Raw genomic sequence first — 22,957 nt, forward strand, 5'->3', positions numbered from 1 at the left:
AAATTTCTGAATATCCTCACAATCCTTTTTGGATTTGAATAAACTAAACATCTTGTGTCTTTGCAAGTTTTGCCATCTCACACTTGTCTGTGTTTCCCGACCATTTATGAATGTATTAAGCACAAAACTTATTACAGAACTTTCATAAACACCCCACTGATTTCTTTTTGCCATAATAAAGAAAAATTTCTCTTTGTTTCTGTTTCCCATGTTTTGACCCATGGAGATATTTTGTTCCTTAATCTGTAACTACTTCATATCCTAGGTAGTTCCTGTTCGACAATTTTTCAGCAGCATTTTCAAAATGTGCTTGTTGTGTTAATAATTTTTTTTTAATCTGTTTTTGTAATTACATGTTCCAGGAATTGCAATAAATTAGTTGAAACATAATTTTCTTTTCATAAGTTCTCTATTGTTATTCTTTTAATCATGATTTCTGTCAATTTACCATGTATATATTTGTGGTTTACTGGTCTGTATTTTCTGAATCACTGTAAGATCCTTTATTTAAATTTGATAAAATGTCAGCTATTTTCAAAGCATTAAGTACTGTATCTGTGCTTAATTAGAAATACTGTACTTTTATAGTGGCAAAAGTATTTCATCTAACATTTCAACTTTGGCTAGCACCTTTTGGCCCAAAAAATCTCAAAATGATTCATAAGACAGGTTTTGTCTACATACAGAAATGTAATCAATGGAACTGAATAGGCTTAATTGCATTATCTAAATCAGCTTTTTAAATCAATTATGACAGGCTTATCAATTTAGCTCAACTCTGCTGTTATTCAAGTACAGTCTGAAATCAGACTTCCTAATAAATTTTAAGATAGTCAGATCACGGTCTTTTGTATTGTAGATGAGGGCATCATTATGTTTCATATTCATTCTCAACCTTCACAGGCGGTTCTCCTTTATTCACTGTAGTTCCAAACCATCAACATTGCTATACTGTTATTACAAAAATGAATGGTTTTCCCGGCCTTCTTCATGATTGATATTATCAATGTAAATTTATATTCTAGGTTCCTATTGCACAAATAGATATTCAATACCTTATAAAGCTGCATGGGTTTGATTTCCAATCTATTTCCAGAAATACAAGGTGAAGCTTTTATGAGAATTATTTTCTCATGCAGTGTTCTATAATGATTTTTTTTGTTACAGAATTTACCTATCCAATATGGGAACATTCCTATGAAATTAAAAGTTGTAGTGTTCTGAAAATAATATAATGACTTATCAGGTCCACTATCACAGGGGAAGGTCATCTACTATGAAATGCTGCAAGAATTACTTAGTATGAACCCTGCAGAATCATGAGATTACCTTTATACTTCAGAACAGTTAAATGCCAGATGATAACTTAAAATCCTGAGGAAGGAGAACTTGTTAAAAAAATTAACAACTGAAATTCTGCTTGTCCTTCTGCCTTGTCTTCACTTAATGTTCCCAACATGCTTTGCAAGAACAAAGTGTTTAGACAACAGACTTATTGTTGTCTAAACACTTACACACTATTTTAGGTTTATGGTATGTAGCAATCAGTGAGGTATTAAGGATAAATGTAAGTAAACAGAGTTTAGCTATGTCTAAATTGAACACCACAGTGTTTATGCACTTTTTGTGCATTCATCCAGGTGTCTGTATAGGAATAGGACAGAAGGTGCTTTCAAAAGACTTGGTGTAGAACGGATTGCCTAAGTCTTGTGGGAAGACCTAGAAGATGTCTTTGTATTTGGCACATCAGAAGCAGTTGGAGTTTTGCACTGCTACCAGCAAGATAAATGATTCATGTTAAGCCTCTGACTGTATAGTTCAGTAGCCAGCGAAGGAAAACAGGCGTCATGAACACAGGTTGAAGTGGAAGTTTAGATTTCTGTTATAAAAATACAAAAATTCTGGTGTGAACATTTAAAAGTCTGTGTATGAAAACTATTGATTCTATATATCTGAAAAGCACTGATATATTTTTTTAATGTTCTGAAAAGCACCAGTTTGAGATGCCCTTGTGTATTGTTCTATTTAATCCTCTTCAGAAGCAAAACTATAACCCAAACTGCCATGTTGGAGGACACACACATGTTAAAGGGAGATGACTATCCTGCTCATGTGTGTTTGGTTTATCCAAACTCAGTGAACTTTTTGGTATAACAGACTAATTGGACTCTGTACAATAATTATTTTCTTTATGGGATATTTTGGACTGTACCACTGTTTAACTATCCTGACATTTTGTTGCATTGCTAGGCTTGGATAGATTTATGTATAGACCAGTCCCACAGACTGTGCAGTTGGCACCTTTGCACACTACGCAGACTGGCTGTATCAAGAAGCTAACTCCACAATAATGTTCTAATCATATAGATACACACATAAAATGCTCAAAACTTAAAATTAGTACCATTAACTTCGATGGTGAGTGAGTAAAATAAAGTACATGTTGAAAATTAACTGCTAGCGTAAGTAAGATATTCGTAAATTCCCTTCCCTATATTTATGCAATAAATGTAATATTTTTCTTAAATAAAGAAGCTTTGCTACCTTGCCAACAGATATCACGCATTTTTCACAGGGTTTCCCAAAACACATTTCAATAATATTCAAAATACCTTCTAATTCTCAGTGTATTTCAATCGTACCTTGCTTGTGTGGCACTACAATCTCTATAGAGGAGACTGCTTCCATTATTAGTTTCAGAGCACACACAGTCTTTGCTTGTTATTTAGTTTTACTTCAAGGACTTGAGTTAAAAAGGGCTCTTTATCAAGGGAGTAATGTTCCAATCTAACTCCCATTATGGTCAGTGGAAGTATTTCTATTTTCCTTCTTTGAAGAGTGGTGGAGAACAAAAAGATTAATTTTAACCTCATCATTGGTTGAAAACTGGTCTGAGTTATCAGCAAGAAGAAGTGACCATATTGGGTGTAGTCAGTTTGGCCACACTGAGAACAGGTGTTCGTGCCAAAAAAAGCACTAGGACAAGTGGTCCTCCATGGCAGTGTCAGGAAGCTGGCACAGAGTGATGCTCCTGCCAGCACCCCCAGGGAAGTCCAGGCACCCAGAGGTCCCAGCAGCTCCCAGATTGTCTGCTTCTTACAGGTATATCACAATACATCACTATAAGCTTACCAAAGCAAATAGTATAAACACATTTTTGTGTTTGACTTTGGTGAACTTGTTATCCAAAATCATTTAACAAAACTGCAGTGTAAACATATGAAATATTACTTCATGTGAGCTGGTTTGCAAGTACTGCTTTGAATACAGAAAGATTGAGGAAGATATAAACCCTTGTTTCTGGCATCTATACGTGCAAATATTAACTAGAAAGTTGCATGTTACAATTTTTAATGTGGTTAGGGCAAACTGAATTGTTTTATAAAGTTTATTATTTGAATACTTGCCTTCTTTACATGGATTTGAGGGAACTCCAGCTATATGCTTCATACAATCCTACTTTCATACTTCATAAATATTAAGGCCAAAAAAGACAATTAAATAATTTTAGCCTGACTTCTTGTATAACAGAGAACACCAGACTTACTGTATTGATATGTTTCATATATTCTCTTTATATAAAGAAATAGATAAGAATACCATAAGTAAGCCATGCAACTTGGACACTTGCAAAATATTAGGACATGTACAATAAAATTATAGATAGGGAGTAAATCACTGTAGTCCAGTAGTTAGAACATTTATATACGGCCTGTGACTGGGGATAAATTTTGTCTTAATCATATAATTGTATTGTTATGCATGACAGCATCTTGTATGCCATCCAAAACATCTTGTACTTGCCCTGTCAAAGACAAAAGCTGTGATTAAATGGACTGCTGGCATTTTCTCTATTATGAACCTTCCTCTTTGCCTTTGATTTTCTTTTCTGCCCAGCTTCCAGTTCTGAAAGCAATGTACACAGTGGACTATAAAGAAAATGCAGTTAAAATAGAGGTCAGTGTGACTGATCCCTGAGACAATCCTTGGTCTTCATATCTGTCTCCTTGCTAAAAGTGTACTGGCCTGACTTTTTGCTGGAGTTATACACCTTACCTTTACAGTGCAGCAGCTAGCAAACTAATATGTGTTAAAGTAAATAGGGATGCCAAGTATAATACTCCTCCAGTAAACTGGAACTGCAATGGACTTCCCCTCTGTGGCCATAATGTTTTTGTCTTCCTCTAAAAAATACACTTGTCTAATGCAGATGTGTGTCAGTTGAGTGATTGTAAAAAATATTAGAATTCTCTAACAGATTGTCATTTATAAGTTGCTGTTCCTAAGTACCCTTTCCTATCAGAAAACTATTACTGATTATTGTATATCATCAGAATCCGAAACTAACCTTGGTATGGATAAACCCTTGTCATAATTAAAAAAAAATTAATAAATTATATAAACAAACAACAAAATGAAACAGTTACTTAAGCAAATTCAGAAGTATGTCACATCTTTAAAATCCAGGAAGCGATTTGCACTGACAGTTAACTGAATACATGCCTTTACCACTTAGCAGTATCTGAACAACAGTACTGTATAAAAAATGAAGTATGCAAAGGAAGAAGAAGTGTCCGTACCAATCATCTGAGACTGTTTACTTTGGACAAAAGTAGCACATATTTTTAAAAAACACCCTACCTAAAACTTGCTATAAGGCTGTCTGGAGGCAAGCCCTAAATCAGGGAACTGTTGGGCAGATAAGCTCCTTTGTGAAATCAACAGAGTCAGACTGTTGCAGACGCCATCTTCAGAAGGAGATCTGAAATAGAACAGATGAATAATCCCCTGGACATGCCTGTTTTTCTTGACCCAGTCTGGTGAAGTACAGTCCCCAGCTGTGCCTTCCCACCTCTTCCCTTGCCCGGCGATCTAATTGCAAGGTGAGTCAGATGAGTGACATGATCCAACAGGGAACTTTCTGCAGTGAGGTAGTTTTTGGCTGGATCAGCTGATTGTGCAGCCACAAATGAATTGGATCAAATTCCAAATCTAATTCGAGAAATGTGGTGGCAGCACATAGTTGTGGGCACAGGGAGTGCAATGTTGCTACATTCTCTATCAGCTGTAGTTACCCTGAAATTAGGTGCAATTTGAGAGTGTACCTTTGAACTAGATTCCTTGCTTTTAGATAGCTAACTTAGGCAGCACGAGTCCCATTTCAAACGCAGTAGGAAATAATACAAATATTTTTGAACTACATCCAACAAAGGAAGCTTAACACACCTTTTTTTAATAGCATACTCATTATACTACTCACACATAAGGTGGAAAAGCTGGTTTCCGTAGCCATCTGTGCCTGAGAGGGCAAACCCCACACTTCGTGGAAGAGTGCTCTAACCACCACTCATTGCTGTGCCATGGAAGAATGCTAGAGACACGGGACAGGGAAAAGAGGGAGATACAATATAATACAGAGTATTCAAAGGACTCTTGTACTTCACACTGTGTTCAACAGAAAAAAATAGTTACAGAAACAAAACATGAGCCATGACTACAGAGCCTTGAGATGCTCCGTGAGTATAGATTACCTTTTTCAAAATGTTGAGTAGGGTGTTGCCTGGGAAGTAAAGTTGGGTTGGAACCCTTTCAGGCTGAAGAGAGTCTAAAACTCCAGTTCCCCACATCTCTTGCGTTTGCTTTTACTGTTGGACTGCTGCATGTTTTGAAAGGATTCTTACAATTAATTTTGAAACCCATCAGAGGGAAGGGATGAAAAAGGAGGGGATAAAACAGGCTCTGAGAACATCTACCATATGTCTTTTGTGAACATAATGGGGGATGATGAATGGTGAGGAAGTAAAGCATCCTCTCAGAGAATATCTAACAGATGTCGTTGAACTGAGGCAGAATCCAAAGAAAACATGCAATTCGTTAAAAGTAGTCAGTCCTAAGCAGTAGATCAATGCTGACCTGCATCAGCTGCTGAAAACAGTTGTTGTGGATAGGGAAAGAAGGAGAACTCCAGATCTTGCAAAAAAATTTAGTAAAATAAGTTAAGTGCCTAATGACTGTAAATCCCTGTGGGAAGCAGCTTGGTGTGCAGTTCTCATCTGAGGTGTCCAAAGTCTGCCTAATGCATGCAATCACGTTCATTATTGAGCATGGTAGTGCTATTGATTGCATCTAGTGTTTCTGCACTGCAATCAGTAGTAGTATCTTTTTCAGTTCTTGTTTGCACTCTTGTGACGTGCCCATATTGCTCTTTTAGATGTCTACGACTCTTCCTTCACGTGTGTGCATGTGCCTTTTTTTTGCTTAATTTTGCTTAACTAGTTCAGAGTAGTTAAACGCTACTAAAAGTAACGACTTGAGTTTTATGTGACAGCAGAAATAGGCAGAACATGTCATATCCCGTGAGTCAAATTGTTATCGTGCGATACATCCCATCGAAGCCAACAAGATACTGGTACAAACTGAAGCAGCAAGATACGACTGCGCAACCAAAGGCCACAGGATAGTCAAGGCCTGTGAACAACTGATAGCTACTGATCTCAACAGGATCTAACCGTGCAGAAGTGGTCAGGCTCCCATGCCATGCTGTGAAAGACACCATCATAACCACCACCCTGCACCTTCGCTGTCAGGCCACCTACCTCAGAAGCATGACAGCAGTAACAATGAAAAGACTCACTCAGCCCGATGTATGAAGAAGCTCTGAAAATTTTCTATAGGGAGCGAATGTGTCTGGGCACGGAACCGACTCAGCTACTAAATAGGGAGGCACGAAAGGGCTCAGCAGAACTAAAACAAACTCCCGCCTTGAGCCGTCCTGCCGGCCCTAAGCTGCCAGGCCTGGGGCGGCGGGGCCGACTGGGGCCGGCCCGGGGGGCAGCAGCGGCGGTGCCGGTGCCTCCGGGGAGCCGGGCAGCAGGAGAGGCCAGGCGAGGCCAGGCCAGGCCAGGCGGGGCACCCGCCCACCCACCTACCTACCGGGCCCGGCGGGGGCCAGGCACAGCTCGGGCCGCGGGTGCCTGCGGAAAGGGCCTGAGGGGCCTTCCCGCCCGCCGGGCCCCGCTCCCCGGGCCCTGCGCCGCTGCCGCCGCCGCGGGGCGGGCCGGGGCTGGAGCCGGGACCGGGTCGCGGGGTCGCGGGGGGGCCACGGGCCGTCAGGCGGCGATGGGGACAGCCCCGGTTTCCCAGCATGCTGTGCGCGGCGGGCTGGCTCCCCGGCCCTGCGAGGAGGCGGCGGCGGAGGTACCCTGGGCGGGAGGAGGAGCCGCCGCCGCCGAGGGCTTCTCGCTCCGCCGCCGCGCTGCCGGGAGGGGAGGGGTGGCCTCGCCGCGCCCCCGTGCCCCGCGATGCCGCTCTTCGCCACCAACCCCTTCGACCAGGATGTGGGTGAGTGGCTCCCGCGGCGCCCCGGCCCGGCCTCCCCCTGGGGTAACCCCGCGGCCGGCCCGCCCCCGACCCCGCTCCCGCCTCCGGCCCCCCGCGGGCTGCTGGCCCTCTGCTGGGCTCGCCGGGGAGCCCGGCGACAGGGCGGCCCGGCCGGGCCGGCGGTTACGGTGCGGCGGGAAGCGGCCGGGCCAGGGGCGCCTCCTGGCAGCGGGCGGCGGTGACTGCGGCCTGGTCGGTGACAGCACGGGGGGGGCGGGGGCTGCTGCGGGCCCTGCCTGGCTTCGTGGGGCTCCGAGCGAGGGGGGCGAGCACAGGGATGCTTGTGGGAAACAAGCTGGCCTGCTTAGCAGAAGTAACGTTGCAGCGCAGCAAAACAAGTAGTGAGAAATGCTGGAGTGTTGCTGAAAGATTGAAAAGTAAAAAACACCATCTACAATTGCTTCACAGACAGGCATGAGAAAATTGTCAAAGAATTTTTTATTCCTGTGGGAGCTTTCTTTTTCCCTTTCAAGTGAAAGTTGACGTGCTGTGATCAGGTTTCATCCCTACCTTGCTTGTTCCAAGGCCGAACTAGGTGGAGAGGGTTTGTCTGGCTTTTACTTGACAGAAATTATACTTAATGCTGATGTGTCCAAACTGAAGGTAAAACAACATACAGGCAGTTAAAAATTCATTTTGCACGTCTGATTTGTGATTGTGTAATACGGTTTGTCTCCCACCTGCTGCTGACGTCTGTTTTACTTTGAGTGATAAAAGCTTTGTCTGGGGAACAGCATGATGTAAAGGGACTTTTTCTCATATTTGGATATGTACCCCCTACACCCATCTTAGATTATTTTCTTAGCAGTATACCACCGTATATGTTTCTTGGAACAGATTTCTTTAGTAGCCTTGTACTTGCTGTAGCTTTCAACTACAAATACATTGTTTCTTTCTTAATGTTTATCCAACTTTAGAAATCAGGGCTCCAATTTAATTCTTCCAGCTCTTCAAAAAAACAACTCAAAAGTGTTTGAAAAGTATGTATCTTTTCGGGGGGAAGGGTTAGAGCATAAACGAAAGACTGTGACACAAAATCTGTATGTATGTTATCAGGAATTTTTAGTCTGTTGCATCTTAATAAAGCATAGCTTGCTTTTATTCTCATTTTGAACAGTTAAGAACACTTTTCTGCTGAAGACTGCCCTTCAGTTTATAATTTTCTTGGTGGCAAAGTTGACAATGACTTATCTTGAAAAGTAGTAAATAATTTTTCCTAATTGTTTCGCTGTCTTTAGTGTAATTTGGCAGTTGAAAATAAGGAAGAGATTGCACTGCTTGCCAATTTTCCATGAACCATTAGAGGATTGAAACATTGGTAATATTATCTGTGAGAGTGGTTTGAACTAATAAGATTAAAAAGTGATAGCTGAGGTTCTGGCAAATGTTCACTTTCTTACTTCCTAAGGCCGCTGTCTAGCAGTGAAGATCAGACTGCGTGAGTGGGTTTCTCTAGAGCTAAGTCTGATAGATGTGCTTGTCAGCGCTGTAAGTTTCATAATGCAGGGCAGTAGCGCCCAACTGTTGCTTCGGTGGGTTATTTGCTATTTTCTAGGTGCAGAGGATGCCAACACCTTACCTACTGTGCTTGCCTAGTATGATCACCAGCTGATATTTTTCAAAAGTATTATTCTGTATACTGTGTGAGCACAGGGAAATAACCACTCAATCCCAAATTGTTCTTGGAAAAGCAGATAGTGGGCAATGGGCTAATTTTCACCAGTAAACACAGCCTCTTTCCGTTGGCCCCTTTCATGGTGTCCTGAGGGAGACTGAAGGAGCAGCAGGCTGTTCAGTTGGTTGCAGCCTACTTTCAGGAGCCTGGTGCATTTATCCATCACTTAATTGGATTTGTGCCAGGAGGAAAAGAATGATGAAGTCTCCCAGAAAGTGTCCCTGGGCCCTTCTTCCCTGAGGCCCCTTGGGATTTGCTATTATCTGGATGAACTTCTTGGCAGGCTTCATAAGATAACGTCAGCTGTAAAGTAAGCTCTCGTGTTCTCGGGAAACTTCCAAAAGTTGTCAAGCAGTAGTGTTATTTTTCAATTCCTTTCTCAGAATGAAAGTTGAGTGCTCTGCTTTGTTCTTGCCCAGCAAGAAAGTTTTCTTTTGAAAATCAGATTTCTGAAGCAGGAAGGCAGTCAAAAGCTATCCTTAATTTCGTATGAATTTGGACGTTGGTGTAGTTGATAGTATTGCTGTGATAGCTGTACAGTCTTGTCTACTGGACAGCTAATCAGTACTGTGTAATAGTTGGAAATGATTTTGGAACCATTTAGGGTGATGGATTGCAGAGAACACATCTGGAACTAAATTGTTTTCCATTGTTTTGAGGAGCATAAGTATCTCTAAGTTCAGAAGGAGAAATTTCTCAGTTTGTCTGGCAGTCATCAGCATTTGGCTAGTCCTGTTAGCATGCTCCTGCTGTGGAACCTGGTCATCCATAATGGCTCACCATTTAGCGTCAACTTTGCACAGAGATTTTTCAGGGATGCACCTCTTCTTTATGTGTGATTGGCAAAAGAATGTTGTTTAAGACTACTGTTAAACTAATAATATTAAAGAATGCTTTAAGCTGCCCAGAGATTTGAGGAGGTAAGCCATGCCATCCTCAAAGAGTCCAAATCTCTGGATGAATCCCAAATACTTTTTGTTTTCTGAACCCTCTTTTTACCATTTTTAGGAATATTTCATCAGGAGGGGATACTAATCAGTGGTGACACAAATCAGTGTAGATTTTCACAATCAAATCTGGGAACCTTTGATGGTGTGTCCAAGCAAGGAACATAATATTGGAATTTAACAAAAGAAAAAACCTTCAAGACACTGGACTGCTGAGGTTGTAATTAAGAGACTCTAATCCTCCATTTAAGGAGTTAGAATTAATGGTGTTCTTATTAATTTGATGGGGAGTCTATTTCTGCCATATTTCACAACCTTAATCATAAAATTACTCCCAGAGAATTGTTCCTGAGAAATGCAGGTTTATCTGTAAGTTTGATGCAGGAAAAATAATGGTGAAATGTGCATTAAGAACCAAAAGACTGTCTGCTAATCTGTCATGACAGGCTAATTAATAATGTAGCGGTGGTTAGGCTAGGTTTGATGAAGAACTTACTGCTAAAGCAGTTCTGAAGTGTCATTTAGATGTTATCTCAATAAAATCTGTAACTCTGGTCTTAATGTAGTGCATACTTTATTCTAACTTGATGTCAAGCATTGTAAACTTAATCTATGCTGTAGGAAGAGAACCGGAAGAATATTTTACTCCCTGCTGTAAGCTTATTATTTCTGAAATTTTATAAGCTGCAGTAAATACAGGTTCTGGTATGAGTTGTCATAAAATCACACATGATATTAAGAGCAGGTGTTTAAAAAACACAGGGGATTTTGCGTTATTTTTCTCGCTTATGTCCGGTAAGGGATGAAGGCATTTTTTGCATTTGCTTTGGATGTTAGTCTAGTTCTAAATGTAGCTGGTGTAACGATTTGAGGCACCACAGGAGTGGGAAGAAAGGAAAGATTCAGGCTTACTATTTACAGTAATAGGAAATTAAGCAGATAGTTTAGTAATGTAGTAGAACTGTCAACCTGATGTGTCTTGCAATGATTTTTCCCATGTTTTATTAACTGTAGCAGTTATTGATCATTTTATGCTCACGACTCTTTAGTTATTATATCATACGCATGAATTACGTGTGATTGTAGGTAAGTGGGGACGTTAAGGTTTGATGTATTAGAATATAAGAAATGCTTTGCCCATGATTCCCATGGTGCAATTTCTTGTAATAAAATACTCTTGCTATTTAAACTCATTATTCTTTAGATTTATCCCCTTGGTTAGTCAATATCTTCAAAACCATCCAATTACATATCTCTCTGAGCTGGGCTTTTCTCTGTTTAGGCCAGGTTTGCCAAAAGGAGGGAAAATTGTTGCAGAGGAGATTGTTGACCCCAGATAATTATGGAGACTGCAGACAGTGAGTTAACTTCTGGCTGCAAAGGAAGATGAATTCCGGGGATTGGTTCAGCTTGTCATGAGGCTGGCACTTTTTTGGCCTACTGCTTTTCTCAGCATTGTTTTAGGGAGAAGGATATAAACTGTGAGCTAACAGGGAGGCTGAGTAGCAAATGTGTGGGAAAGGAGCTATAGCCACCCCCCTTTTCAGTTATTTATAAATGTTTATGAAAAACAAGAACTTCTCACTAAAGATACCTTTGGTGTATGTTCTCAGTGAAAAATGGCAACACTGACAGGATGAAAATGAGTGGAATACCCTTTCTGTATAATAGCCAACAAGAAAATCTTTTTCAGGATCCCTTTCTGAAAATGAGTCACCAGACTTTGAGTTCAGCTGGGCAATTTGAAGCCAGGATAGTATGTTCCATAGGCAAAGGAATTTTTGTGGACTGTACTTTCCCGGTAATTCTCTTTCTTTCCTCCCAGGCAAGAGCTGTCATTTTAAGTGCTTCCCCTCATTTCAGCTGTGACAGTGTGTATTATAACACAAAATTCAGAAGAATCAAAGTAGTTCTCCAACGTGTAAAATCTGTTCCTCTAGCTGATAAAAATAACAGTGTATATTTGATATGAAAAGTGAAGTCTTTTGCTGATCTTCCTTCTGAAATGCCGCTTCTACTGTGCCTTTGTTTGTGGGGCTCTGCAAATAAATCCTGGCACCATTTATTAGTATAACATGCCTGTGATGCACCTTGTTTACAGAGTAATCATCATCGTTCTCATATATCTCTAATGTGCTCACCTTCCTGCCCTGTTGTAATATTTCTGGGTGAAAGGTAGTTTGAGTTCCATGGACTTGTTAGAGTTTGCCATAAATCTAAATTATTTTTGCCGGGCTTGTCTTACTGTTGTTTTGAGCATTGTCTTACCAGATCTTGAATCCTTTTGTCTTCATTCTGCTCAGCTTACTGAGTTGACCCATGTCTATCTTGGCTAGGCTGTCTCATGCACGGTGAGATCGTACATAGTCTTTTGAAGGAATGAGTTGAGGTGGCCTCATGTCAGCTCAGTCACTGCTGCTTGCTTTGCCTTGGATCAGCTAGCAGTGCTTTCATAGGATGCCTTCTACAAGTGCTCCCATAAGGACTTTTTAGGAATACTGTAAATGGGGATACAGTTAAACTGAAGAAGTTGGTTAACAGCTTTACTGAAGTTAATGGTTCAGCAGGGAATTCTAGTTTCTTTCTATGGTAGCATTGCCTGTTAGAGGTTATTTTCAATCTTGTCTAAATGGAATTTGGTTGGACGTATTCTTCTGTGCAGTCATGAGCATGCTAGTGAAATGTAGAGTGGTTAATATTAAAGCGGTGTTTTTTGTAGAATGGGCCAACAAATACATTTGTTCATTTTATTTGACAGACAAAAAGAACAAAATTAATTAAACTTCAGTGATGTGGAACGGTATGTAATCAGAATTTCTTGGTGAGTGACTGCAAAAAGAAAGAAAAATTTGCAATCAGTTTCAGTCTTTCAGGACTATTTAAACTATATTGAAGAGATGAAATAGTTACATTTATGTTTTTACAATGCTTTGGAATTTTAGTATTTGCATTTATTTAGAGAGGAGAAAAGTTATTTATTTAGTCTTGGGAAGAAAACAAGACTTTCGGTGGCAGAGGGGGAGAGAAGGCTGAGGGGAGCGTTGAAGTTTTTGTTAATTCTGTGGTGTTTACATTGATATAATGGATTTTTGAGGATTTTTTATCATGCTAGAAACTGGTTGTAATTTTAGCCATTCTTTTGAAGACTTTCTGTATCTGTTCTTTTCTTGGTAACTTCAATTACTGAGAACTTCAGTATTTCATTTTAGAGATGTGCAACTGGGGAAATGGAATTATGTCCATGAAACCTTAGTTTAGTAGAATATTCTGACAGTTTTTATTGATATTGGTTTTAACTGCTTCAAATCATGTACATTTTAAGTGTTCGGTTTAGGGGTGTTTTGATCTGTTTTTGTTATTTCTTGAAATTCTAGGTAGTTTTAACATCTTCGAGACTTTCTAGCAGAAAAATAGCTCAGTTCTAAGATTGGAATTTTTAAAAAATAAACTTCAGTAAAATCTAAAGCTTAGAAAGGTCAAACCTGCCAAGACTTCCCTCTAAATATGTTGTTAGCAATAGGTAGTATTTAAGTTTTCTGCCTTAAGAAATGCATCATGCTTTTCACTGCAGTATTGGAACATTAATGAGAGTATTTACTCTTGCAAAATTCTAATAAGGCTGTAAAATGCTATTGTTAAGATGCAGAACTAAGGCAGAGAAATCAAGTGACTAGCACATATTTGCATGGAAAATCTGCAGCAATATTTATATTTCTCTTACTGGCACCTAAACAGTCAACCACTAAGTTTGGCAGTGGCTTTTTTCAGCATGTACTACATTTTTTCTGCCTATAGTGCTTTATAAATCTGATGATCAATTTCTTTTAGGACAATTACGAATTATTAGGAAATTATTATTTTTTCTTCTGAGAAAAGTTTGCTTCTTCTATCTTCAGTTGCGTTTTGTATGTAATCGGGAACTTCAAATAGAATCTCAGTGCAAATACTTTTGCTTTGGTTATAATTTCTAAATAACGCATAAAACCAGAGGAGAAAACAGAATTTTATTGATGCTCCAAGCCTTCAGGTTTGTGTAAATTGGAGGGAAGTGGGGCCTCAACAAAATTAATGAACTTTACAACACAAGGAGGGGCTGGTTTATTTAGGTATCCCAAAAGAACCCATGCAAGAGCCCGTGTACTTTCACCACAACCAAAGTGTAAGTGATGTAACTCATATATTTAGATCTTTCTGGCCTGGCTTCTGATCAATAGGTGTAATGCTTGGTTTTTGGTACAATATTTCAGTGAGACTAGACAGCATTTGTATTGAGGAATGGTATTTTCTTTAGAAGGCAGATAATGTTCAGGTTTGTATAAATTTTATTCAGTTTAGTTGAAAAAAAACAAAGATAGAAAATATGTTTGGAAGTATGGTTTCAGCATCTAGGTATTTTATTTGAAGGAGATTATGTTCCAGAACTTACTGAGAAATTTTGAAGATACACAGCTGAGATTTCTATCAGAGGAGACGCATTTTGCTTCAGAACACTTTCTTAATTATTTGTTTTATATGTGATTTATGGTTACGTTTGCGTGGTTGAAGCACCATTTCTGACTCAGGAGTTACGAAGCGGCAAATTGCTGGTCGCTGAAAGGTGTGTTGTAGGGAAGTACAACTAATGCTGACGTTATTCTTTTTTATGTTTTCCTAGGCATTTGCTTCTTTAGGTATAATATATATTAGAGACTGAATGTTGGGCAAGGTGGAATTGGTCTGGCTTGGCATGATTAGTGTTATGAGTACAGAAGAAGTGTAAAGGGAGAAGCCTAGTGATGCCACGCTCTGTGCCTTGCAAAGTGGCTGAAAAATGTAATATATTGGTTTTGTGTGTCTTGCTTTTGTTTTAGGAATTAAATAAATTGTTGAAGTTATTTAGAAAGGTATTCTTATATTGTGCAGAATCATTGTTATTGTTGTTGTTGTCCAAAAAAGCCATAGTTCTAAGTATTCTTTTCCTCTGAAATGATGGCGCTTAACACTTTGTGTGTCTGTCTTTGTGGAGTTAATTATAAGAAAATAATTTTAAATAACTCCTAGAAAAATAAAGGTGAAAGTTGAAGACCTATAATGGGGAAAAAAAAAAGGAAAACAAGCAGTCATAAAATTTAAAAGCTACGAATTGCAGTCTGAGGCGACATAAGATTTTATAGTCTTGCACTGGTTAAAGTTACTACATTAATTTGTAGGCCTTGCTTGTGCTAGGAAAACAATGCCTTGAATTTGAGTTTCAGAAAACTTATGTCCAAAGTTCCATCATGTATACATCTGTGTCACGTAGTCCTGTTTTCCTTTGTGTTTGACATAGCATTAACTGATTAACACTGATTTCATGAAGGAGCCAGCACTGTCTTTAGAAGTTGTTTTACTAAAGTCCGAAATGTTATCTGATCCTGGCTTGGCATTCACTAAGTTGAATAGATTTTCTAGCAATGATGAGGTGGAGGGATAGGGTCTGAAGTAAACATTAATATTGCTATGGCAGAATTATTTTTGATCAGGGATGGAAGATGAACATTTCTAGTTTAAGTTATCTTCTACCTCCTGTGGTAACCTACCCTAAGGCTTTAAATACAAATCTCTGTTTTTCTCTCCCTATCAGAGTCCATTTTGGTACTAAGATAGAGTTTAACAGTGACATCTCAGCTGTACCTGAAGGCTGGTAAGATGCCAGCTGTTAGTCAGGGTAAGCAAATACTGAATGCACATAAAGTTCTTTTTGGCTGTGAATGTGTGCCTCACATTAGAAGAGAGAGCATTCATGGATTTTAAGTGATGATAATGTAAGTAATTTAACTTAAGTAGCTTTAAGTCATAATTTTGTCTACAAAACACTGATGCAACATAGGAATTTTGTCAAATCATCTTTGTTGCTCCCAGAGTGGTGAAAAGTGACAGTCACTCACTAATCCTCTGACAGAGATAGTGGCCTTTTTTGTGGACAGTCAATGTCAGATAGTGTACTGCTAACATTCACAGTATGCCATTAACTTTTAACTGCCCTTGTCTGAGACAGAATTTAACTAAAACTCTAGAGGCAATTTTTTTCTCATGTCTTACAATTAATTTTATTATCCATGTTACTACAGAAGAGAGAAAGTACACAATGAAACTGCGTTTCAGACTGAAATTTAGTAAGAAACTATCTAGTGTTTGTTGGTGGAGGAAATGTCCTGACTAACAAGGGGGAAGGTGTTGCAAGCAAATGGCAGTTTTTATACAGGACTAAGTTCAACTTCCAAGAAGAAATGTAGTCATGATAGAAAACTTGTAATTGTGATTATGGATAAATTTGCAAATATTCTTACTGAGAATTAAAATGAAGGTTGTAATCGTTGTGGTTGATATGGATCAGGGATTTCAAGCACCATCTTTTTTTAGTTTAAGCCAAACTATTTAAATTAGCATAAAAGACAGTTTGTTGTTATTTTTAAACCTTAAGCATGCATTGTTTTACTATGTAAAAGACATAACCGTTTGCCATGCCATTTCTCTCTTGATGACATTGTGAGGAAAGAAGGACCAATTGTTGCCAAAAGTACAGACAACTGTCTGTTATGTAGAATAATGGAAAAGATCAAAGTTTCAGTTCCATTGGATTTCTCAGCTCTGACTGTTGAAGGATGTGCTAACTGAAGTACGGCATTAAGTGTGAGTGAACACCGTGGATTTGCGAGGCTGCGTGTGAGCTCTGAGCCTGGTGGGAACTTATGGCTGTGGAGAGCACCACGCAGACACACTTTGACTGGAGCTGGTCTGGCTCCAGCAGAACTGGCAATGAACTGAAACAGCGGAGTCCTGGAACTAAACTGCCTCCATGTGGTCTGCTTTGTGCGTCTCTAGACTGTGCTTATCAGCTGTTTTTAGTTTTGGGAATGTTGTATGGGCACACCTTCAGCTCAGGTACAGCTCCACTTAAGCTCCATGTTTCAAAAAAGCAGTTACAATGCCTCAGTCTGGAGGCTGGCTTTGGAAGCAGTACAGCTGCTGTGCTCGTGGACTATGATAACAGAAGACTCTCTTGGCCTGTGATGGCTCTATGCAAGGCATTCAGTTCAGGTGTCTTATCACGTGTGGCAGAAGTATTCTGCCTACAGAGGACTGAGAGCTGGCTATATTGAAACGATAAATAACAAGCAGGAAAAGTATAATGCATGGGTTTTTCCTTGCTTTTTTCTTCCCCTTGTCTCATTTGCTTATATTTATAAGGTATCCCCAACTAAAGAACCAAAATTCTGGAGTAATGAAACAATGTTAATTGATATAAGCAGGGTACAGTCTCATTGCTCTGTTCTCATGTTTTGGCATTTTTAGTTGGCATGCTGAGTGGTTTCTGCCATCATGGTGTTCCTCTCAATTTTTGCTTCACAGTTGATGTTTCCTTTATGAACAAGATTTAAAAATCAAGAATTTCTCTGATTGTTAGCTCTACTAGTCTTAAGCATGATTTGGAACAATAGTAGACTGAAAGAAAAATAAAGTGATTGGTTGATCAGCTGGTATATCTTAGTGCTAGATATTAGCATGGTGTCTGCCCAGAATTTTTCATATTTTTGTTGATTATGACCATTTTTTGTAATCAAATAAGTTTTCTGATTCAGTTTAGAGAGAAGAGGCAGTGCTCTTTTACTTTATCTGAGCGAACATACAGAATTGTAACTAACTTCCATTTAGGATTTCCCTATACTGCTTTGCTGTTTTCCTTGCATCAGGCTGTGCAACTGATATGTTATCACTTTAATTGTATATGGCACTTCTAATTTTTTCTCAGAAATAACCATAGAGCTTTGCTTTTCTGCATTTTTGTTCTGAATTAAGAAACTAATTAACGGTAACCTGACTTCAATTTGTAGGGCAGAGAAACTCATTCATAAAGACAAGCCATCAACTTCGGGATGAATAATTCCTAGTAACTTTTGGAGATTAGATGTTTTGCTTTGTCTTTCTCTTCTCTGCAGTCTTGCAAGTGCTAATACAGATAACGAATCTTTCCTGACAGATAAGTTTTTTTAGGAAATCTTTGCTTCCTTCCATGAAACTCAGTAGTCTGAGACATTCCCTGAGGGATGGTACTCATTGAAGAGGCATATTTTGTGTTTTGTAGATTAAGAGATTAATATTAGATGAATCTGGGATAGGAAACAAAGTTTGTATACTATTCTGTGCCCATTCTCCTTCTGTTTGGTGAATAATGGAAACTGCTTGTGAGTTCCTTTGTGCTCTCCAGCCTTGATCTGATCTATCAGTGTTTAGATAATCTTCCATGCAGCTGCAGTGTAAGGCTCAGTTTCCTTTAACGCTTTTATTTATTGTTATCCTCTGTGTACCTAAGCTTTTCTGGGTGAGAAATAGGGAGGCAGTCTTTATTTTTTTTCTGAAGCAGAATCTATTTCTTCTCCATCTACCCTCTCTATTTCTTCACTCTTCAGCAGGAGCTCTTCTTGTCCTATTCAAAAGCTTTGGAAGAAAGAGTCCCAATGGCTTCTGTGAGATTAGCTTTGGTTTAGCAGTCTCTGTAGCTGAAAAGAGACAGTGGAATATATCATCCAAAGCAGAGATGAGAATGGGGAGGTAAAAGTTTAGTGATTATTAATTAATTGTTGTATCCTTCTTGTTGAGTTGTAATACATCGAAAGGAAATGCAAGACACAGCAGTTTAGTGTCTGAGGAAGTGGTAAATGCAGTTGTATCTGACTCTGCAAACAGCGAACTAATGCTCTGGGTATTCATATCCTATTAAACTTTATAGTTCCAAATGGAAAAAAAAATCTGTTGGTAGCTATACTACTTTTGTCATAATCTGGGTATATCTTTATTATGTGGGAAAACAACCCCAAAATAAATACTTGCTTATGAGTTTAAATTCATGGCACAAGTGAACATTTGAAAATTAAAAAGAATTAGGTATAACAGTTTTAATATATGAATTTATTAATGGAGGGATTTGTCATGCATTTAGCAATATACAAAGAGGTAATATTGCAACATCTTTGTTGACAATTTTGTTAAATTCTTTTATCTTTTCTTTTTTCGAAATTTATATTTTTATTTACTTGTACTTTATTAATCAGAGAAAGCAACCAGTGAGATGAACACTGCAGAGGACTGGGGCCTCATCTTAGACATCTGTGATAAAGTTGGACAGTCACGCACAGGGTAAGTGACTTCAGAAATTTCCTCCCCAAACTTTTTAAATTGTGTTATTTCAGTTTCATATTCAGATGAAAGGAATGAAATTTTTGTTATCTTGTATAGACTTTTGCAACAGTTCAATTTAACTTAAATTTGTTACAAGTAAAAGGAAAATATATGGATTTTCTGCTCAAATATTTTGCAAATCTTCCTTTGGAGATACTAACTGATCTCTTAACATTAGGACTTGCATACAGTAGCTTTTTACCAATGTAACAGAATAAATAAACTGATATGTTTTAGCAGTGTCACTGTAAACTCAGGAGACTTCATGAGGGATTTTTCTTACAGAATCATAATCTAGGTTGGAAGCGACCTCCAGAGGTCATCTGGAGTCCAACCCCCCAGCTTGAAACAGGTCTAATTAGATCAGGTTGCTCAGAACTGTGTCGAGTCTTGAATGCCTCCAAGGTCAGAGTTTCCACAACCTCTATGGGCAACATGTTTCAGTATTTTAGTATTTAACTACCCTCACAGTAAGTAAATAAATAAATAAATAATCCTGCAATCTGGTTACAATTTCCCCTGTTCCAACTTGCCTGTTGCATCTTGTCCTATGACTGTGCAGCTCTAAGAAAGAGTCCAGCTGCGTTTTCTATGTATTCTCTGATTAATTAGTTGTAGAAAGCAGCAAGATTCCCTTTTAGTCCTCTCTTCTCAAAATTGACGCAGTCCTCCATCTCTCCTTGTATGTGACTCTCCTTTGACCATCCTGGCAGCCCTCCATTGGACTTGATGTAGTGCATCAATATCCTTCTTGCACCAAACTGGGCAAAGTACTCAGATGCAATCTTACAAGTGCAGAACGGAGGGGAAGGATGGATCACTTCCCTGGCCCTGTTGACTGCGCTGACCACTTGTTTGACCCAGGGTGCGGTTGGTTGTCTTTGCTGTCAGGCTGCACTGCTGACATCTGCCACCCAAAAGGACCTGCAGATCCTTTCCTGCAGAGCTGCTTTTTAGGTGGTCAGCACCTGGCCTTTGCTGGTGCAGACCATCAGAAATGCAACACCTTGCCCTTGCTCTTGTTGAACTTGATGAAGTTCCAGCCTGTCCAGGTCCCTCTGAATAGTAAACCTGCCCTCCAGTATATTGATTGCTCCCCCCCAATTTGCTATTGTCAGCAAAGTTTCTGAGAGTGCACTGCCTCCCATCATTCAGGTTATTAGTGAAGACATTTAGCTGTGTTGGTCACAGCAGAGATCCCTGAGGGACCCCACTAGTTACTGCCCGCTAGCTGGGATTTGCACCACTGGTGACAACTCTTTGAGCTTAGGAGGCCAGCCAGTCAGTTTTCCATCCACCTTATCATCCTTTTATCCAGCCCATATTTCACCAGTTGGGTGATCAGGAGACTGTATGAGCTTCAACTGTTTGTCGAAACTTTTCTAAAACCAAGGTATAAAGCATCTGCTGTCCTTCCCTTGTTCTCACCACAAGACCACCAGTGTCTTTGTCACAGAAAACAATGAGATTCTGTGTTTCTTCCCCTTGTTTTGAGAAGCTATTCTCTGACATCAGAGCTTCGATAAATACACATTTTGAAAATGTGATATTAAATTAAACACATCTTAATATGGGCTGCTAATGCTTCCATTATTGATTCTTTACTGAGCTCTCTCATAGGCTTTATGCATGCACTTGTTTTTTTGGACATGAAAAGTTAAAGTATAATTTGAGGTAGCAAATAAAAAACACAGTTTAAAGACATTATTTCAGTGTATCTGTAGTGTTTTTATTCAGTGTAGTATTAGGCTATGGAAATGTTTTAAATACATCTTCTCCAAGCATTCCCTGTAACAATTCAGGTAAGGAATAGCCTCAAAAAGAGAGTTATGCCATTGTGCTGTTTACTGAAAGGCTTCTCTGAGAATGATATGGATTGCCTTGTAAGACTACGGGAAACAGTATGAGATGCCAGACTGCAAATTCCCACCTGGGACTTTTGTTTCAAAGGACAGGTTTGCAAATAAGCCTACTCCTTGGGATTAGAGATGGTCTCTAGAGGAGTACTTATAAATAGCATGGCATATTGAGACTTCTATGCGATTGTGTATAACTGTAGTTAAGATAACAGCTGGCAAGTTGTTAATAATGTTTCATATTAGTCTGTATATGTAAAACTGCTTTCTGCTCCTTGTGCATGTTGATGCTGAGCCTGTAACAATAACTATATTATTGAAGGCTTCAGTGTTCTATTTAACCACTGAAAGCATTTCCACAGGCAAGATTTAGTCTCACAGCAACTTAGCCTGAACAGTGCTCAAATGTATGTAGCTGCAAGGGACAGCTGCTTGGGAGTACAGACAAAGCTAGAGATCTTCTGGTAATGTGCAGCTAAATTTCTCTGGCACAGCTGGAATTTCTGTTATGATTTGTGGGTTTTGTTTGTTTGGTTTTGGTTTTTTTTGTGTTTGTGTTTTGTTTTTGTTTGTTTGTTTTAATAAAACAGTGGTTTTATCCTGGCTGTGACTTTAATCTTTGTAATATTTACCCTGCTTGTAATAGGCTGCCAGCTGACTCTTTGCTTAAATTCAGATTCTGTTAAAACTTGCTGATAGTGGTTTTTCTTGTTTTGATGGATTATGTCATGCCATAGGAAGGTAAAGCAAGACAAAGTTCCCCATTAAGAAGTTTAAATCAGATATGCTAAGCTGTTTGAAATTCTCCTGTAATTTAAGTTCCTGTGGCAAGGATGCTAGTCGTCTTAACTGGGATCTGCTTTAATCTTTTAACCAATTCTGGTCCAACACAAGCTTAGTTACTGTTCTTGGCAGAAGTTTAGATTATAAAATCTCTGTTTTATGGGTTTTCTTTGTACCAGTCTATAAGCTCCATTGCATGCCTGCAGCATTTTAGATTGTCTTACACATGAAGCCATAGCAGACTAGAAGGACTATTCTTCATTAAGTGGCATTTTTTGTCCCACAGTGTTACATGGCACAATGTCTCATTTAGGTCTGCCAACAACTTGTTTGCATCCAGAGTAATTGTTGGAAACATGTTACGCTACAAAGGTGCTACTTTTTCTCTTAAGATAAATTAGTTACAGTTCAGTAACAGAATTGCTACTGTTAATTTTTACATTGCAATCCCTTCATCACAGAGAATGGCCAATAGCTAAAAATTTTATCTTTCTTCCCTTAATTCAACCAACTGGAACAGATTGCCCAGAGAGGTGGTAGATGCCCCATCCCTGGAAACATTCAAGGTCAGGTTGGACGGGGCTCTGAGCAACCTGATCTAGTTGAAGATGTCCCTGCCCACGGCAGGGGGATTGGACTAGATGACCTTTAAAGGTCCCTTCCAATCCAAACTGTTCTATGATCCTAACTAAAACAGGTTTTAGCAAGTTAGAATTCCACTGACTCTCTCTCTTTCACTATTTTTTTGTGAATTTCAAAATCTAATTGATTAGAGTTGATGCCAGAATTTTCATAGAAAACACAGTAAATTCAGTAATATTTTTAATAATATGCCTTTTTTACAATAGCATATATAAAGTATTGCCATATGTAGTGTGGAATTAACTTGATAATTTCTGCGTGTTTCGCATATCAGGTTCTTAAGATGATCTAAAGTTTGTCTAACTATGAGACAATCAACACATTTGTTTAATCTCTGAATTTGTTTTAGGAACTCATACAGCTCAGCAGTTGCGTATTATATTGTTTGCATCCCATTTTGGTGAATATTGGTAGTTCAGTAAGCAAGTTGCCTTTTCAGCATGGAAACACGATTAAAACAAAGGTTTTACCATTAG

General features: G+C 39.1%; 1 protein-coding gene and 1 long non-coding RNA gene across 5 annotated transcripts in view; one reads left to right on the forward strand and one right to left on the reverse strand.

The window, feature by feature from the left end:
• Nucleotides 1–3,615: 3,615 nt before the first annotated feature.
• LOC142079531 (uncharacterized) lies at nucleotides 3,616–6,917 on the reverse strand. Its single transcript, XR_012672708.1, has 4 exons — nucleotides 6,593–6,917; nucleotides 5,532–5,656; nucleotides 5,261–5,371; nucleotides 3,616–5,076 (listed from the first exon to the last, which is right to left on the reverse strand). It is a non-coding gene; the product is annotated as an uncharacterized LOC142079531 (long non-coding RNA).
• Nucleotides 6,918–7,152: 235 nt separating this feature from the next.
• Nucleotides 7,153–22,957, forward strand: part of STAM (signal transducing adaptor molecule) — a 38,008-nt gene continuing 22,203 nt past the window's right edge. Inside the window, exons 1-3 of one of the 4 annotated variants that reach the window (XM_075143887.1) lie at nucleotides 7,161–7,341; nucleotides 10,064–10,219; nucleotides 19,074–19,158. In XM_075143887.1, coding sequence (XP_074999988.1) covers nucleotides 19,091–19,158 — 68 coding nt within the window. In that variant the 5' untranslated portion in view covers nucleotides 7,161–7,341; nucleotides 10,064–10,219; nucleotides 19,074–19,090. Of the gene's footprint in view, nucleotides 7,342–10,063; nucleotides 10,220–19,071; nucleotides 19,159–19,485; nucleotides 19,671–22,957 lie in introns of those variants that run through there. The other 3 variants (XM_075143888.1, XM_075143890.1, XM_075143889.1) reach the window with 3 other exon arrangements.

This window comes from Calonectris borealis, chromosome 2 (genome assembly GCF_964195595.1).
Source record: "Calonectris borealis chromosome 2, bCalBor7.hap1.2, whole genome shotgun sequence".
NCBI lineage: Eukaryota > Metazoa > Chordata > Aves > Procellariiformes > Procellariidae > Calonectris > Calonectris borealis.